Genomic DNA, 20,139 nt, shown 5'->3' with positions numbered 1-20,139 from the left:
TTATCAAGCAGTTTAATTTTGAAGAGGAAGTCTAAATCTCTCTAGTGATTGTTTTAAAACACAGATCGAATAGGGTGATGGCCTAACCACCTATTCGAATCCGAATCTTTGGAGGTTCCACTGGTTTCTGTGCCCTCCTTAAATCACTTGATTACTTGATGTGTTCTATTCTTGACGCGTTCTTTGTAAGAGCTATGTGTTACTGTATTACACAAGCTAAAAGTTGGGCTCAAGGTTTTGTCCCTTCCAAAACTGATGCAGGGATGATGGAAAATAAATTATAAAGATAACGATTGAGATATATATATATTGACAGGAGTATGTTTATTTCATTAATAATAACCAAGAGACATACATAATGTGAAAAAACGAAAAAGAAAATCAAATAAACAGGTTCTCCGAAATCAAAATCTCATCCATCTCAACTCATTTGTTTGCAAGACCATCAACCACCAAATTCAACTCTCCATACACGTGCTGGAAAGTTAACAGTCATTTGATCGGTAATATCCAAGATTGAGAGATATACTCCACTCAAGATCGAACAGAGGGTATGCATTTAACTACTAGATAGGAGAAAAGAGAGAGATGGGGGAAGAGAGATTAGAGGACTGCAGTGGAACGAACGTCGAGTCAAGAGTTTATTTTAAATCTTGCAAAAGATTTTGCGGCGGTGAATCAAACCTTGAGAGAGTGTATACTCTCCCACCCCTTTAAATTCTATTTTTATTTTTCCAGTGGTCATTTTTTTATATTCCTACATCAAATATTCTTGTAAAAGTAGCAAATAGCAGTATCATGCTTGTTTTTCGTGGCTAAATGCTATGCACAAGATGAGCCTCGAATATATATGGCCATGGATATACTTTAGTTCGCCTCTGACACAGTTCTCTTCCCCCTCTTTCTCTATGGAATCACATCATAAAAACAAGAGATTCGAAAATCGAAGAGAGGAAGAAGGGAAGCTCGAATATAGGCAACAATGGAAAAAGAGAAGTACGCTCTATGCTTCAAAGGCCCATTGTCTGGATAGCATTCACCAATGAAAAAAAGGCGCAGCACTCGCATGAGGCAACTGCCACCACTACAAGTAACCAAAAAGTGTTTTAAAACCCAAGTTAGTGGGACGGATCAATCACTCACACATATGCCTGATCACTAGATCGGTAATTCTTATTGGGTGAGGATTGGTGATTTAGAAAACATCAAATATAACTAAAAATGAGGATTCTTGGGACTTGAGAAAATATAAGTAAGCTTTAAAGAAAAAAGAAAAAAATATAAAAAAAGGCGGATTTTATAAAGGAACCGAGATTCATCCCGGAACCAGATTGACTTATTACCCTTTGAATCGGCTAACCAGATCGGAAATCACTAGGTTCTAAAACCCTCTTAATGAAAGAGAACCAAAATTTTCTATGCTCTAATATCATATATAGCTCTCACAAAAAAACAAGTTGTAATGTGACCATGAAACACGTCGTAGATTTTTAGGCCGCACATAAAACACCCATCTACATATTCATTCAAAGATCTTGAGACAAAAGAGGACAAAGCAAAGGTAGAAAAACTTCATGATTAAGAAAAGCAATCCTCAAAGGTAGCAAGAGAGAGAATGTAGGAAATTTTCATGATTAGCAAGAGCAATCCTCGAGTCTAACTCAAAACTCAGATTAATAATAATAATAATAATCCATAAAAACAAAAACAAATAAAGCCCAAAAAAAGGCAGGGAAAACAAATTCTAAAATGGGGAGCTTTACGGAAGTGGGTGATGGATAAGGGGGGGTAGGGTGTTTAGTGGAGCTTCTTGTCCTTGAAAGGGCCTTTGGGAATCTTCTGAAGGAACTTGGCATCCACCACTCTGTATTGCTTCTTTGCCTCACCCAGTGCCCTCTCCGCAAAAAAATCGACCTTATCCTCGTGCTTCTCGTATAGCACCGGCACAGTGTGTAGAATAACAAACACTGTTCCAAACACCAAAAGATTCAACAAATTGGGAATGACAGAGAGAGAGACCAAAAGATTCAACAACAAATTGAAAACAATAGAGGGCGACCAAAAAAGATTTCAAAAACAAATTGAGAACAATAGAGAAAGAGAGTGCGCAAAATCAGGAGCAAGGGAGCGACATTTTCTCTGGGTCATATGCTAGAAGAGGCGGGCTTGGAGGTTCACTGGGCGGATTTGCCCAAGTCAGTCCAGATCGGGAGCCAGGCAATCCCAAGGCCAAAAAAACCGGGGTCCCAAACGAGCCTCTCCCATTTTTCATAATGTTCACATTCCTCTAACTAAAAATTGCTGTCTGAATAGGACTCGCCCAACTCGGACTGAGGCGTTAGAGGCTTAGGCCATAACTCTGCCACAGTCGAATTAATGCTGCAGAGGCATCCCTCAGGGAGTCTCGAAATGAAAAAAACACGTAATAAACAAGAATTCTGGGTCAGACTTGTCCCTATTTTTGGGTAAAGTATCTGAACCTGACACCCTGATGGATCCAAGTGATTCAACTGAATCCAGACCCAGAGACATTGTCATTTAAGACACTGACTATATCCAATGCTTAGTTATTACCATGGACTAAGACCCGATTCTATATACAATGGGGTGCTCAAATAGAGTAGAGAGATTTAAGAAAGGGTGCGGTTTCTATAAGGTTGCAACCTTAAACAATCCAATTAAGGCGCACCTCCAAATTTTATCGTAACACGTAATTTTGTTGTAAAACATTCTTAGAATTATCTTAAAATCTATTTTCATAACTAATTAGAAGATTTTAAACTCCAAAAATAGTTAAAATCAAGCCGACCTATAAACATATGAAAATCTTGAAAATGAACGGCCTAGATAATGTGTTGCACGATGCCATATTTCTGAGACTCAATTTTTTTTTTTTTATATTCATACTTCTCGATATCGAGATGATCAAATAGAGGGTCTTTCAACATTAAACAACCTTTCTGATTGATTTTCGAGGTGCATCTGTAATTCTACATTTTAAGGTTGCAACCTTATATAAACTTTTCCCTTTAAGAAAACCTCATCCAATGCAACTTCTAAAAAGAGGATCGTTGGGGTGGATCATCATCCACCCACCAATCCCAAGTCTGGATCGGCCAGATTGCCGATCCAGATCAATGATCCGATAAAGTACAATATATATCTTCTTATGTAAAGTACGAGTTCTCCTCAAAAATTACATGTCAAAACAATAGAGATTCCGTCTTGAGTTTGGGCCATCTCATATATTATATATAGAGATTACGAGTTCTACTCTTGCTTTACATATAGAAGATGTCATTACATAGTAATATGAAATAACTTAGGTAACATATAATAGAGTAATGATTCTATAGGACCCTCCCCCACTCATGTGTGTAGGACCCTAAAGGACCACCATTAACGTTGGCACAGATCTCTAAAAAAGTTATCACATGGGTGTGGGACTTGACTTTTCTAGAGATCCGTACCAACTTTAATGGTGATCTTTTGGGGGTCCTACACACATGGGTGGGAGAGGATCCTATAGGATCATTTCTCTATATAATATACTATGTTTTAATATAATAAAAAATAAAATGCAAAGTAAAAATAAAATGTTCATAAGATAGTTGTGTCGAGTTTCAAACCTACATCGAAATGTCACAGAAATTTCAATGTTTCAGTTTGTACATAATCTCTTTGACCCACCAAACAAAAAAAAAAGAGCTTAGGTAAAATGTATCAGTTTGTACAAAATCTCTTCGACCCAGCAAAAAAAAAAGAAAAGAGCTTACGTCCACCATAGAATGTATATTATTCCCTAAACGCTCATGTCCAATTCTAACAGACCCAGAGCCAACAATAAAAACCTATATTTTCTTTACTTCAAATAAAACAAACATAAAAAAAATTTCTAACTTAAAAGTAATATTTTAAACCCGCAAGACCACCATAATTGTACTTTGAGTTCCACCTTACTCCGAACTTCTACAAAGATGCAACGTAATATCTCTTCCAAAATTGCACCTAATATAAAAGTATACAAATATAACATGTTATTAAAATATAATATATTATAAGATCATATACTGTGGTATAATATTTTATAATATTATTAGAGGCTTCACATGGGCCTCTTTTGTCTTTTTAATATAACATAATATACAATGATGTAAATGTAAACATACTATATCATTCATATCATATAATATCACATGTAACATACCATGAAATATATATCGTATCATGTGATATATAATACATAATATAATATACATCATATCATGTAACCTACCATCATACCATAACATCAAAATCTAAAAGGTGAAAATGCCTTCTTTATGTTAAAAAAAGGGTAAATCATATAGAACATATTATTTATTTAGACCGTCAAAACAAATGTCTAGTTTTGTCGATTCTAAAAGAAGTTAGACACATTAAAATTTTAAAATAAATTGTTTATATAATGTGTATGTTCACCACAATTGTTTTGAACTCCAAGACTACCCAATACGATAGTTTGAACCTTACTTTAATACAAAGACTACTAATACATGAATGGCCCAAACCAGACGGGATCTCTATTGTTTTGACACGTACTCTCCGAGGAGAACTCGTGCTTTACACATGGAAGATTAATGACAAGTTCACATCATATACATAAAAGTATTACAATTCAAGGAATGAAAGATAAATATGCAACTGCAGTACAACAGCTAAGAAAATTAAATAATTGAAGAAAAAAACGCTTGGGAATAGAGTCTGACCTATGTAGAAGAGGGTCAAGAAGTTGCACCAGCTTCCAACAACAGAAAGAACCCACAAGCCTGCAGTCACCTGCAAAACCAAAGAGCATATTTCTCTGACATTAGTTGAGCACATAAGAAACATCAAACATAACAAAAACAAATACATAAGAAGCTAAAGGAGAATGCTTACAAGAAGAAATTTCTTCAAGTCGCGCCCAGATGCGACATCCCGTAAAGTGGCAAAAACACAGTTGAGTTCATATGTCAAAGATACGGCTATGCTCACAAACACATCTTCGGATAGGTTAATTTCTGGAAATTTTGGTGGGGACCTAAATTTGCAAACACAACCTCAGTTTATAATTGCAGGAACCAGAGAAAGAGGAAGAGGAAGAGGAAGAGGGGAAGAAGGGAGGGAGTAAGAAAATAAATGAGAGAGAGAGAGAGAGGAAGGGAGGGAGGCAATAAATGAGAGAGCGAGAGAGAGAGGGAGGGAACGAAGAAGGAAATGAATGCGAGTGAGAGAGAGGGAGGGAGGGAGGAAATGAAAGAGGAGGAGGGGCGGGGGGCGGGGGGTGGGGCAACTATGATGTTTCAACATACAAATATAAGTACATCAGTATGCAAAATTGAAACATCAACAAGCAGAGAAAAGACAGGCAAAACACGAGAGTATAAATGGAACATAGCAGTAAGAGGCATACGTATGACTAACACTATTTCAAGGTATATTTATAAATATGAAGTGCACAATTTAGGCCTAGGAACACACCAGTTACAGTGAGTCCACCCTCCCAAAATCCATCTCGGAGTAATGTTTGGATACAAAATTTGCAGGTCTATCATCTAGACCACTCACGATCATGAATCCGAAGATAATGATTTGAATGTATTGTTTTACTTTTTTTTGTACCATCCATTTTAATTCTTAGGAGATCATCAATCTGCACAGTTTTTGGAGCTCAAATTTCAAGGATCAAAGGTGGAAATGGATTTACAGTAATTTGAAATCATTCGAAAACCAACACAGGCCATCTCAACAAATACATTCCCAAATATAAAATGCAAAATATCAACATGTGATAAATACAAAGGATAAATTGCACCGCAATGATGAGAGACGTTAGTACTGTGACTTACTTGTTGATAAGTGCAGATGCATTCGACCAGAGGAACAAGAGAGACAATGAGAGTACAAGTGAATGGCAGATGAGAGTAAGCAGGTGGTAGCCAAGCCATTCAAAAAGAAGCCAAATAACAGTCACACCTACGAGGACACCAGCAGATATTTGCTTGTTCCTCCACAGTAACACATCAGCAGCTGAGATCCAGTCAATTCCCCAAAATTAGATTAAAGGACAAGAGCAGCATACAGTGACGTTGAAGTTAGAAAATCAAGCCAGAAAAGCAAAACCCATGCATCAACTTCCAATACAGCAGGAGAAAGTCAAGTCACAATAGATCAATCTCGGTTACCATGGAAAATCAAATGTGCGAGCCACTATTCTCCATTGTTACTTCAAAAGAGACAGAAGAAAAACGGCCAGAAATGGAATCAAGAAACATTATTTAAGAAATAATGATTCCCCTAATTGCCATACTGTGATCTTTGATAACCCCTAGACCAGACTACACTATATATTTTTTATTTTTTGGGACGTGTCAACAGGCGAAGTAAGTAGGAAGGTCCCACAAAGATCAAACAAATGCAACGACTATACTTTTCTAAGTGGCAATAGGTCGTTCTTATTTAACATTGCCATCAAATCACCAAAAAATCTCCATCAGCCTTTAGACATATTCTTAAGCAAAGACTATATTGATGTATGCTCTACATGTATTTGTACCCACTACACCTTAATGAATACCTGTAGATAACTACATCATGTTACTAACGAGGGCTCAATCTCAGTAACCAACTTATATACTGATATATATCATAGCTACTGGTATAGAACAGAAGCATTAGTTACTAATACATAGCAGTAGCAGGAGCTATGTGCTGGTGGCCGCTGATACTTGGTAGTAGCTGCAGCTGTGTACCAATAGCTAATGGTATACAACAGTTAACAGCAGCTATGGTATATACACCAGTATCTTATTCGGCATACAACAGTATAAAATTCAGTACCTTTATTGGTTGGATTAAGCTGCTGGAAAATAGCAATAGCAACTAAGGAACTATAGCAGATAAATACTATATGAACTAGTAACTACAGACACTATTATATAGCAATAGCAATGGGCACAAAACTAATTTAATATACAGAAGTTGTATGTTTTAACCCTTGGACTCAGGCTGGGACTTGTTAGAGTCCCTAGCCTGAGTCAGGCTGGTCATCTTGGACGAGACTGAAAGAGGGCCAGACAAGTCTTAAAAAGTTTAACTAGGAAACTTTCAGAAACAGTAAGATGGGACATGCTCCCAACGTCTTTAACGAGGAGCCGAGTACCTTCTGGCACTGAATGACTCACAAGAGTCCCATTAAACTCACTCAGTTTCAAATGCTGATACAAGTAGCTAGTAGCATACAACATTAGCTGTTGTATATATACCAGTATCTTAAGGGCTTGATTTCATTGAAAACAGATTTGCAATTATCAAGAAATTTTGGCCAGAGGTTCCGGCCTTTTTCCAACAAAATCTCAATGGATAGTCAAAGGGAGAAAACTAAAAACAAATGCCCTTCCAGGAAGAAGCAGCTTCATATTGTATGTAAAATGTTTAGTCAACTAATACTATATACAAAATGTGGTCACCACATGTCAAACATCACGCAAAACAAGAAGCAACCAACTTCTCAATGTTGTCTTTTGTATTACATAAGTATCGGAGTAAAGGCCACTTGTCAGTTTTGAAAGTCGCCTGTGGTACTCACAAAAAAGGAGTATATTTTCATAGTGTTTGTTGGGAAAGTTGTATCCTGGTGTGTGCACATCGAGACCATATATTTTATCTTTCCGAGGTGGTGGACGTAGCCCATTTGATACACACCTCATAAAGCGTGACCCTATGTACATGTTCTTGAGTGGAATCCCTATACTTCAGGGTCTATATTCTGCAAGTAAAAGGTTCTTGAGATCCCTACAATTGACATTGGTAAATTTATGTGGTTTGTCTCATACATGACTACATCCACGAGCAAAAACGATCAATGATTCTAATTATGCAACAGATAAGAAAGAATACAACAAGGCTCTTACATAAGCTAATAAGTCAATACACACAATCTCAATCTCTCACAAAGTTCCGCACTGTTATATGGTAATATATTCGCCTTTAGGAAGACTCTATCTCTCCCTCTCCCTCCGCCCCCCCCCCCCCCCCCCCCCCACCCGGCGTGAGCCCAAAGTTTCTCTACGCCCATCACCTCACTCCATCATCATCTCATCATCATCATCCAAGCCTAATCACCTCTCAATATAACAACCTAATATAAAGGTCCTAGCCTGAACCCCAAACTACCTTGAGTAGCTTGATACTCAAGCATGCGGTTGCATGGAATCAAAGACAACCCCCGATAAATATCCACCTTGGCTTAAACTCACAAGAGACCAGCAATTACTACGAAATTGGTAGAGAATTTGAAATGAAAGATGGAGGTTCGGCAAAGAAATTTGGGTTATGGAGCACCTATAAATAGAAAGTATCGCAAATTGTGGTTATCTTATTACATTGAGAAGGCAATCACTAGAGATGGAGAATTCAAAAACTATGGGTACTCCTCTTACAACACATTCTAGATTATCGACGGCATTATCCCAGAATATAAATGTCGATAAGAAATACCTTGTGTTCCTTATGGGAGTGTGATCCTAATGTATATGACTCTTTGCACTTGACTAGATATTCACAAGTTGTTAGTGTATTTAGCAACTATATGGTTAACCCAAAAAGGAGTTTGACAATAGCAACAAGTCCCGTCACTAGGTTGTTAGTATTGTGGATTCTGCAAGTAATTTGGACTGCAAAAGGCCTGCAACATTTATGCGCTTACACTTGTTGGAACTCCGATAAATTGATGGCCAATGCTATAAGCTTATAGTCCATTGTTGCTTTGCCTACAACTCAAGCATACTAAATGAATGCTACAAAAGCAATGAAAGAAGTCGTTTGGCTTAAATGACTTATATTTGATTTGGACTTACAACAAAAATAAAGAACTCGGACAAAGCATATTAATGTTATGTACCATTTTATCTGTGAGAATATAGCCTCGGGTGATATCAGGTTGCCGAAGACTGTCGCAGATATGCTGACAAGGTCAATTCCATTACAAAAGTTCAAACGGTGCATGGACTAATATGATATGCTAACGTGGCCAGTGCATGTGGAAAACAAAATGAATGGAATACCTTTTAAAAATCCAGCGAAGGTGGAGAATTGTTGAGGGTCAACTTGGATTCCAAGCAACCTCACGTTAGGTAGCTTTGATGCCAAAGTGGAGATTTTTTAGGGGTCCTCTTGGATTCTAGACAACCTCATGTTATAGGCATCACGCCAAGAACCTTTTACATACTGGTTGTTAGGAAAGAGAGATGATGTGTGCATAAAAACCTTAAGACGTGAGAATAATTTTAAGGCGTGTGAAAGAGGGAGAGACTTAATAAAGGTCAATAGAAATGCATATGAAATTAAGAGGCATTGTAACAGATTGAGATTGGTTATGCTCTCTTTCTTGTTTGGGTAAGAGTTATCTTTCTTGTTTTCTCTTCCGTTGCCTAATGAAACCATTGATCATCTTCACCTGTGGATGTAGTCACATCTAAGACAAACCACATAAATTCTCTATACTATTTGCTTGTTTTGCACTTTTGGTTGTCCTTGTTGCTTGCTTGTGGTTGCCATTTTCTCCACACTATCGGGCCATAATCTTAACTTGTATGTGCCCATGCGCACCGACAACGCTCACACGACTCCAAACACATAACTTGGCCATGGGGCAGGCGAAAGTGCAGTACCAGACCTACCGGTGCCACCGCAGTGCAAGCCTAGCACCGCAGGTCCCCACGAGCCAAGACACATCACCTAGTGCGCTGCAATGCTGGCGAAGGCCCATCACTGCACCATCGTGACAGCAACGCATCACGAATAGGCTCCCATAAGCCGACATGAGGGACCCTTGCACCAAGAGGCGCCATGGGGTCAGGTGATGCGGCCCTTCCCCAAGTATGTTTGTAGCTGTGAAAAAATGGAGGTGCATGAGAAGCACCTAAATGGGGCAAGTAGTTCATGCCCAAATGCACCAATTTCATGACAATTAGCCCACCCACGTGCCACAACCACTTTTTTACAGTTACAAACATACTTGGAGAAAGGATGCACCATCAGCCCCAAGGCTAATCTAGTGTCAACGGGTGTGATGATGCACTTTTGCCTACACCGCGGCTCACAAGGTGATGTGTCAGCTCGTACAAGCACCGCCGATGCACATGAGCATGAACGTGCAAGACAGTGGCCTGGTGGTGGGCTGATTCTAATGTGACATGCGTATTTCGTGGACATGCGCTACTTTGCCTAATCTATGTGCCTCCCATGCCCATCAAGTTTTTCCTACCTACAAACATACTTACGAAGGGGTGCAACACTCGACCCCAGGGGCCCTCTTAGTCCATGGGCAATCCCCAATATGGCTGAAGGAGCCTATTTGTGGTACCCATCACCAACGGCATATGGGGGCCAACCGCACAAGCATCAAGACTGCAACCTCATAAGACTTGGCATATAATAAAGTGGCTTCTCATTTTTTTAATCACCAAGAGGACTATCAACATGGTTGTACTATACCAAACGCATTATTGATAACCATTGTTATTCAAAAACATAAAAGCACTATAGATTTCAAAAAATAAAAACAAATCACCGTTAGGAGGAGCATTTATACATTTAAGTCCCACAATATGGACTTTGATAAGCCATTAATACTAAATCTATGGAGCCTAAGATACAACTGAAGCAATAGTGTTTAGATTAACCAATTTAGCCCCAACAATATAAAACTTTCAATAGTACAACGTGTGCCAACTGTTTAAACATACCATATACACATGTGCAAACTCCATATCGATGTTAACATGCTTTAGACATGTCAGACATTGTTTAGTTCCATGTCAACATATGTCGAAGTGTCGATATGTGTCGACGTGCCACATGAGCAAAAAATAGAATATCCATGTACCACTAATAATAGCTACTACTATGCACTAGTAGCTATTTACCAGTGGCTATGACACACATATCACTCCCAATAGCTAGTATGGTATACAAATATCTTATATGCTACTTAAGGTACAAAAAAGTATCAACTAGGATATATACCAACAGTGATCGAAATGTACCTATTTTTAGTGCTGCAAAGCATTAGCTATTCGTATATAGCTCCTATGACACAAAGTAAGCCTTACATGACAACAGTTATATATATTGAGCCTTATTAGAAACATAACAAATAATCCCAAAGGTGCATGTTGAGTATTGATGGCTGATTTAAATTGCAAAAACATCAAATGGACAAATATGTGATCCTAGCAAAGACAACTCATTTAAATTGCAAAAACATCAAATGGACAAATATGTGATCCTAGCAAAGACAACTCATTTAAATTGCAAAAACATCAAATGGACAAATATGTGATCCTAGCAAAGACAAGTCATACTCTCTCTCTCTCTCTCTCTCTCTCTCTCTCTCTCTCTCTCTCTCTCTCTCTCTCTCTCTCTCTCTCTCTCACAAAGTGTTGGATAACAAGATCTCAAGTCAAAATACGTTAGTCTAGAGCCCACTCTCTCTCACTCTCAAAGTGTTGGATAACAAGATCTCTCTCAAGTCAAAATACACTAGTCTAGAGCCCACTCTCTCTCACTTTCAAAGTGTTGGATAACCAGATCTCAAGTCAAAATATGCTAGTCTAGAGCCCAAGTCAACTCCAATAGGCTTGGCCAAGCATCTCAGGGACTTGGTGGTAAGATATAGGAAACTAGCCAAACTCAGTCCGATCTCAAATGTTCAGTTCCAGGTGCGTAAGGTTCTAAGACAAAGTGATACGAACAAATCTGAGGGGACTCCCTAAATTTTCCAACACTGCACACACACACGTATGCCCGCATGACATGTATGCACAAGCGCACGCACACAAATACCGAAGCTCTAAATGTTAAAAGGAGAGTAAAAAGGTTCGAAAAACCTGTTTCTCAATACTCAAACGTCAACGGCATTTTTTTAAGTACATAAAAACTTTTAACTCCGAATGTTCCAAGAAAACATATTTCTAAATTCTTAAATAAATGAAGTTTGTCCCTCTATCGAATCATCAACACGAAGAACAAAATAAATCATTTAACAACAATGACCAACCACAATTTTTATTTCCACCTTTTCCATTATCATTGTTATTTTCATTTTTTTATGATAATTATAAAGCACATTAAAAGTAAATGCAGCAAGTATTGAACAAAACACGGCACTCCATGTTTTCTCTGTCATGTTTTAACACAAAGCGTCACTTATATATCCGTGAACACACCCAAACACAGGAATGACACGCAATCTATACATCTCTCAAGAATAATAACACCAAAAAGGATTATCAACACATGTATGAAGCTATCTCAATGGAACACAAAACCTCAGCATTTTGTATTACAATAAAGTGCAAGTTATGTGTGGGATTTGTACCTACCACCTTTCAATGACAAGTTAAAAAGAATAAACAATGCACCATAAAGTTGAATTGTATCGTACTCTCCGAAAGTTTAATACTCATCGATTTAAATTGTGCAGTCATTGGAAACCAAAAGTATAAATGCTACTATCCATGGCACGTTTATTATTATATACAAATGTGAATTGTCCTAGACTCAATAAAAATAAGCCCCATTTCGTACACGTATAGCATTATGCATATCTGCTATATGCATTTGTTGTTAACATATTAACAAAGAAGTAAACTACCTGCATGGTCCTTTATAAACAAATACTAGAGTCTAGACACCAGGGAAAGGCACCAGACATTGATACTAGTGTCGGAGTCCATATAACACTGATATTCAACCCATCATGCTCATAAAAACACGTATTCATAATCAACATGAGGAAAAGAAATATACAGCCCAAATGCATAAATATGTCTGAAATATTTTAACCACAAGGTATTTACACACAAAAAATCAGGCAAAAAATATTGATATTGATAATAATCCAATATTTACCTTAAACAAACAATGGAAATTCATATAAATAATCATGGAAACAACATTTAAATAACAGAGTAAAAAATGCAGAAACCATGAAGTGCCAAACACTTAAAATAAAACAGAAAAAATATGGTGTAGATCAACAACTTCCCTAGAACAGATTCAATTCAAAACCGAAGAGGTCATAATAATACACTAGCTATAGAAAAAGGTATTTAGAAAAACAAAAAAAGACTTACGTTTTCCACCTCCTAGAACAGAATGAACCGGCTTCTGTCTACCAAATAATCGATTAACCTTTGCCTTTGCAGCTGAAAGTGACGGCTTCTCAGTCTCAGAATCCGAAGAAGAAGAAGAAGAAGAAGAGTCATCTTCTCCATGAATCTTCTCCTTAATCTTCTCCATTATGGACTCCGCATGTGAACCTGATTCGTCTGTACCTTCAGGCATATTCCTAAGCAAGAGAGATATCCATCTTTATGAACATTTCTTAAAAGAGATAAACGAAGTTAAGAGTAAAGGGAACATCAGAGTATTCCTAACAGGAAACAAATCAACTTTTAAATAGAGAGTGAACCAAATCCCTGAAGCACTAATTTACAGGAACATCAGAGTATTCCTAACAGGAAACAAATCAACTTTTAAATAGAGAGTGAACCAAATCCCTGAAGCACTAATTTACAGGCTCATAGAGAGAGATAAAAGGGGGGGGGGAAGGGGGGGGGGGAAGGGGGGGGGGGGGGCAGAGAGAGAGGAAGAGAGCACAATCCCTCAAACACACCTGATTTCAGAGGCTTTACTTGAGATAAATGGTCGGGCATAGAGTGAAGGAAAAATCAACAATTATTAAACAAGAAGACATTGAGTGAAGAAAACATCAACGCATCACATTTTAGAGAGAACGCCAATCCATTTAAAAACCAAATTTCAAAGACTCATTTTTCTGTTTCTTTCCCATGCCTACTATTGTTCACTTGGCAGCCTTCGCTTTGAGTTTTGCATCCACAAGTTGCTCGATCCTTAGTCACCCCAGATGATGTAGATTGCGCAAAGAATTCCTTCTTCCTCATTTTATTGTCACTTCAGTCATTTTGGTTCCTTGTTTTTAAAATTTTTCTCTGGACATTTTCTGCTCTCCCTATCTCTTTTGTACTCTAAGCACCCATCTTGTGGGCTGCCCCTATACCACATCTCGGAGTTTTTCTATACTTTACAATTAATAATATAAAGTTAACCTTTCTCAAATACTCTCCTAGACGCTAGAGATAGATGAGGAGAGAGATAAAATATAAGAGAGAGAGAGAGAGAATTCAATCCCCTGAAAAACCAAATTTCAGAGGCTCTTCAGGAGAAAAATGAAAGCGGAGAGAAAGAGAGAGATAGAGAAGATGAGGAGAGAGAGGGTCCAATCCCTTGAAACACCATATTTGAGAGGCTCTTCTGGAGAGAAATAAAAGAAGAAAAGAGAAAGACAGGGAGAGAACAATCCTTTGAAACACCAAAGTTTAGAGGCTTTTTTAAAGAGATATAGAGAGAGAGAGTAGAAGCAAACATCACCATGTCCATGAATATAAAAAAGGGAAAGTAAATTCCATTAAAGCCAGATCCACCTGTCTTTAAGGAAAAACTCAAAAGAAAAACATCAAATGCAGATGCTCGAATACAATGCGTACCAGTTTATTGCATCCATTTTTCCAGAAACTAAAAAGAAAATCAAAGTTTCATTGCTAGCTCCGGTTCGGATGATCCAGGCTCATTTTAAGGAACAAAATAAAAGGAAAAACCAGATCTAGGATTTAAAAAAAAAAAAGCAGCTTCCTTTGAAGGATTTGCAGGCCACATTAATCGAAAATAAGGCAAAATAACCACTAAAACCTTTGTAATAAACAGCGAGAACAATCAATAAAAAATAGACAAAAAAAATGCAATAGCCTTTATGGGAAAAATGCAATAAACTTCAAAAATATAATCAATCAAAACAAACAAAAGATCTTCAAAAAAAAAGTCACTGAAATTGTAATTGCAAACAAGAAAATCAATCGACGAAATAAACAAAAAAAAAACTCACAGATGTGATCGGGGTTAGGGTTTTCCTCGCTTGCTTTTTGAACGAAGTTGAGGGTTGGAATGTGAACCCGCTTCAAAGCAGACTGTGATGCAGCTTTAACAAAAACAAAAAAAACAAAAGGTTATTTATATACATTGGATAACCTAATAGACGGCCCAGAGTTTTCCACGTTATCGCATAATCTGAGATGAAATTTGAACTGTCCGATGGCCGCGTCAGTGGGACACGTGGCAGCCCAACAAGCGCGCATAGCAAAGTGAAAAATAAGACATTTTTCTGCTTCAAATTTCAAAACGCAGGGAAGAAAGTTAAGTGCAAAATGACTGAAACAACCTTGGGTTTGACGAATGCTGAGGCCACTCTCTCAGGGTTTTCTTGTCTTTGGAAGAAATGACAAAAATGCCCACGGTTTTTGAAAGGGATTGTAACGGCCTTGTGGGCATGTTGAGGTCAACAATGCAAGGAGGTGAAACGTCCGCGCTTAATTACAGTTTTTAGGGCTTAAAATTAAGGGTTTGAGTACTATGATGTTTGTTCCAAGAGGTTACGATTGCTTCTCGCCAATTATTTAAAAAACGCACGGGTTGGCACGGAATTGTCGATTCGGTTCAATTGATCGCTCATCCCGTATCGATTATGTTAATATATAGGAAATTATTCGAGTCTATAAGATAATTGGTTATTTGCTACAGTAAAAAAGGCATTTTGTTGAGGTAAAAATCTCGATTTACCGATCTTGGTTCACTATTTTTTACACATGTTTTTTCACCGGTTCATAATTTTTCCGCATATTAAAACGGCAATCTTGACCATCAATTCATCGATCTAGATCGATTTTGTAATGCTCGATCCTGGTCACCAATCTGTCTGCTTCTGCCCATTAGATTATAAATTAGATGTCTTGAGTATCTTATAAAATTCAAAAAAAAAAATCTTTTTAACTTTGTATCTTGTCAATTACACACTCATAACCACCTAATTTAAAGTTTGACTGACAAGAGCGAGCATGACCTACTTGTATTAAAAGTAAATATTTTTTTTATATACTTTTCCAAAAATTAATTAAGAAAACAAATTATATTAGATGTCGGTTTTATAATGTAGAAATAATGCGCACATCTAAAATTGGTTGAAAGATATTGTTCTGGCCCTGGAAAACCTTCTGATTGATTATCTCGATGTTGAGAGGTATGAAACTGACAAAAATTTTATTGCTTGTCCTAAAAATATTGCGCCATGTAACGTATTATCTGAACCATTTATTTTTAAGTATTTATAGATCTTTGAATTTTATAATTAGAGATAAATTTTGATTTTCAAACCATCCTAAAAATTTATGACATCAAAGTTACATCCTTCAATAAAATTTAAATATGCACCTTACTTTGATCTTTTAAAGTTGACATTGCACCCATTAATTACTTAGTGTTACCTTAGGCATCACGGCCCTATGCGCCGTCACGACCTTATTAGAGCCATATTGGGGTTGCCTTGGACTTTTGGATGCACCCAAGGGTACACCCATGATGGTGCCTTGGGCATCACAGCACGGCCGTGAAGGGTATTTTGAGTTAAAAAATAAAAAATAATAAAAGAAAAAAGAGGCTATTGAGCATATAGATGTCATTTTTTGAATATTTGAATATATAATAAAAATTTTTATTTTTTTCCTAAAACTAATATAAATAGTGCTTTAAATTTGAAGGCGAGAGAGATACAAGGTCATTTATTTGTTCAAATAAAGTTTGTATAAGATGTCAACTTCATAGTACGTATAACTTACGAAGTGAAAGAGATTGTTCTAATCCTAAAAAACTTTCAAATTGAGTGTCTTGAGAAAATACATGAATAATAATAAATAAATAATAACTCGTGAAAATAGTACATCTTATAACACATTATCAATGTCATCTATTTTAAGATTTTTAATAATTAAAAATTTACTAAAGGGATTGTATATAAGACCATTTACCTTTGATGCAGGTGGGTCACAATTACTAACAACCATTCGATATGATATCTGATAGTTTAAGTGTGTCACAAAGTTTGATAAAATTTATTTGAAACTTTAAGCTTGGTCGATAAAATAAATACAGCCACCCAATTTCATATTCAATGGTTAAGAATAATTGTGACCACCTTATACCAAAAGTAAATGGTCTCGTTATATACTTTTCCTTTAATAAATTAACGCCATTTTGTGTTGCTTTAAATTTCGAAACTAACTTTGAGATATCATTGAGGTTTTTTTGGCAACAATATCAAAATTTGAAAGGGAATCGGATGTGATTAGAACCTCATATTAACTTTTCCATTTATTGTTCAAAACGTATTCACTAGAGTTTAGACTTTAAACAAACCCACATCAAACCGAAAACTTGCAAATCAATCATCACATCGACCAATCTAGTTTTTCCATCGGAGTTTTGGGCTGCCGCCTTTCGCCGACTTTTGCAAAGGCGTCGCTTTACCAAAACCTCATCCTTTACTGCTAGAGATTGACATGTGATGTTGAGTATTATTAGAAGAGCGAGCATACTATGCTCCCTCAAGAGCAATATTGGGCATCTACTCCCTCACTCAAAAAACCTGTGTGGGAAAATTTTCCAATTTAATGTTTAGGGAACCACCCAGAATCACTAATTATGAGTTTTTGGACACTTAGATCTCGTCCTTCAAAAAATTGGACGGTCTTTGTTCAATCTTTATATAATATATTATTTTCGTACATTGAGATTGCAATTCCGAATGTTTTGTTTAGAGAAGTCAATTTACAGGTTGAAGAAGTTACATCCCTAAAATTTAGTCCTAGATTATTCTTATATGAGGGTTTACCAAAGTAAATGAAATATCTCAAATCCTCATATGAAATGCAATTTTGGCAAAGGAAATCTCCATGATGGTCCTAAAAATCAATTTATGAGATTGACAATAAAATTTGAAACTCGAAAAATGGTTCGGATCTTGCGGATCTATGAATACTTATTTTTAGGGTGAAAAAAACGGTCTAGATAATTTATTATAATATACATTATTTTTAGAACTTGAAATCTTATTATTTTTATAATGCTTGACCTGAAAACAAAATTGAGTTATAAAAAGAGGCTTTAGTTATTTTGATAGGGCAGCCCTATCAAACCATTTTCTTTATTTTCTTATATATATTTTTAACTTTTCTCACCTCTAGTTTGCGTGTTATTTTTATTCTATGCCCATGCTAAAAGTTGCTTAGAGAAGAAAGGACTGAAAAAAGGCAATATTCCCTTGTTGAATAATGAATTTGAATAGTTGCAATTTGGCGCTCTTTTCCATTTGCTTTTGGTCACATTCACCTTTTTGTAGCTGGGCGGGGCTTTCTTCTTTGCTTTTGGCCGAAATGTCAAAGACAGGCCACTTACCATGTGAAAAAAGAGATGCCATTTTAACATGGGGTCAGAACATGCAAGTTCTTGTCTTTCCCTTTTTCTTCGTCTTCTCCCTCTCTGTTTTTTTTTTTTTTCTTGACATGTAAATGGTAGGAATGGGGTTCAGTGGGGATTAGCGTTTGAGTCCAAGTTTTGGACTTGGACTTGTCCTGTTGGGTTTAATTTTTAGACCCACACATAAGCCTAGATTACCCGGACCAGGACCAGGTCTACCCCTTGGGTTCCAAGTCAGGATAGGGTCCATTGCCACCCCTAGAATGGACGGTGAGGCATTATGTTGACGCATCAGCCCCCTCTAAACACAAAGCCTCTATCCCCATACTCAAGTCAGAACATGTAGTTGTGGTGTCGGAAAACCTTTATAGTGTTATAAATCTTGTTTTATCTCGAACTATAAAATTTAAAGTTTTAAAAATAATACATAGTTGCAATTCATTCCAAACATGTGTTATTAGCCCAACCATTTTTAAGTTTTGGTGTTTACTGTTCTCTTACAAATAGATGAATTTGGAGGTCAAGATAGGTTTTTTTGGTGTCAAAACTGCATTTTAGGGCAAGAACTAAGGTGCATCTACCTTATAGAACCCATCTTAGAGATGGATTTTGGCTATCATCTCGACCTTCACGTTTATCTAGTTAAAAAGGGGAAAAGTATATATGAGAAGAACTACTCAACCTTGTACCCATATTGTTTGATTTCATTTCAAAGTGTACCCATAAAAAGACACATTATCATGAGTTGGAACAACATCAAAAAAGTATAAAATGCTAAATAATGTATGTCTCAAAGGTATTTTGATTTTTCATTGAAAAAAAACATATATATATATATATATATATATATATATATATATATATACTACAAAACGTATATAGACGAAAATGAACAGTGATTTTGCCTACCTTCATCACCATCCAAACTTCATCGCATGGTCACATTGTCCAGTAATATTTCAATTTTTATTATTTTTACTAATCGGAATGATCTGAAATTGGAGCGTGTGTACATATTAGTGAGACGCGTATAATAAAAATATAAAAAATAATAATTCGTAAAATATAAATTGATCAAAATACTCAAAAAATTTATGAAGTTATTTTGATCAATTTATATGACGAATTAATTTTTTCATATTTTTTTTAGGTGTGCCTCATTAAGATGTGTACACACTCCAAATTTCAAGTAAATTAGATTTGTAGAAAAAAATGAAAAATGAAATACTACCGGAGAACTGTGACCGTGCGATGAAGTTTGGATGATGATGAGAGTTCATTTTCGCCTATAGCGGTTGAGAAGAGTTTTTCGGTATAATTTTGGTATAAATTTTTTTTAGAATTATCTAAAAATTTATTTTCATATCTAATTATAAAATTTAAACTTAAAAAATAGTTAAAATCAAATACATCTATATACATATGAAAATCTAGAAAATGGTCAGTCTAGATAATGTGTTGCAAGATGCACTATTTCTAGGACTCAAAATCTTTTTTTTTTTAATATTCATATATCGATCAATTAGAGGGTCCTTTAATAGTAAAGCAACATTTTCCGATGGATTTTTGATGTGCATATGTACTTCTACATTTTAAGGTTGCAACCTTATATAAACTTTATCCTTAATAAATCTATTTTTAAGATGGATTTTCTGATTTAATTTTTAAGGATATGTAATCTGGAACATAGAGATTATGAATATGAAAAAATAAGTAAATTTAAAAAACTAT

At 36.3% G+C, this 20,139-nt stretch overlaps 1 protein-coding gene across 1 annotated transcript; it reads right to left on the bottom strand.

The window, feature by feature from the left end:
- Positions 1–1,616: 1,616 nt before the first annotated feature.
- Positions 1,617–15,089, bottom strand: LOC18432451 (reticulon-like protein B5). Its single transcript, XM_006842554.4, has 6 exons — positions 14,990–15,089; positions 13,161–13,375; positions 5,871–6,051; positions 4,921–5,062; positions 4,749–4,818; positions 1,617–1,967 (listed from the first exon to the last, which is right to left on the bottom strand). The coding sequence occupies exons 2-6, from the start codon at positions 13,369–13,371 to the stop codon at positions 1,798–1,800; spliced, it is 774 nt and encodes a 257-aa protein (XP_006842617.1). The 5' UTR covers positions 13,372–13,375; positions 14,990–15,089; the 3' UTR covers positions 1,617–1,797.
- Positions 15,090–20,139: the final 5,050 nt, after the last annotated feature.

Source organism: Amborella trichopoda, chromosome 8 (genome assembly GCF_054954075.1).
Source record: "Amborella trichopoda isolate Santa Cruz 75 chromosome 8, AtrichopodaSantaCruz75HAP2 v2.0, whole genome shotgun sequence".
NCBI classification, from domain to species: Eukaryota; Viridiplantae; Streptophyta; class Magnoliopsida; order Amborellales; family Amborellaceae; genus Amborella; species Amborella trichopoda.
The sequence above is the reverse complement of the archived record's forward strand: the minus strand, read 5'-3'. Positions and strand labels throughout refer to the sequence as shown.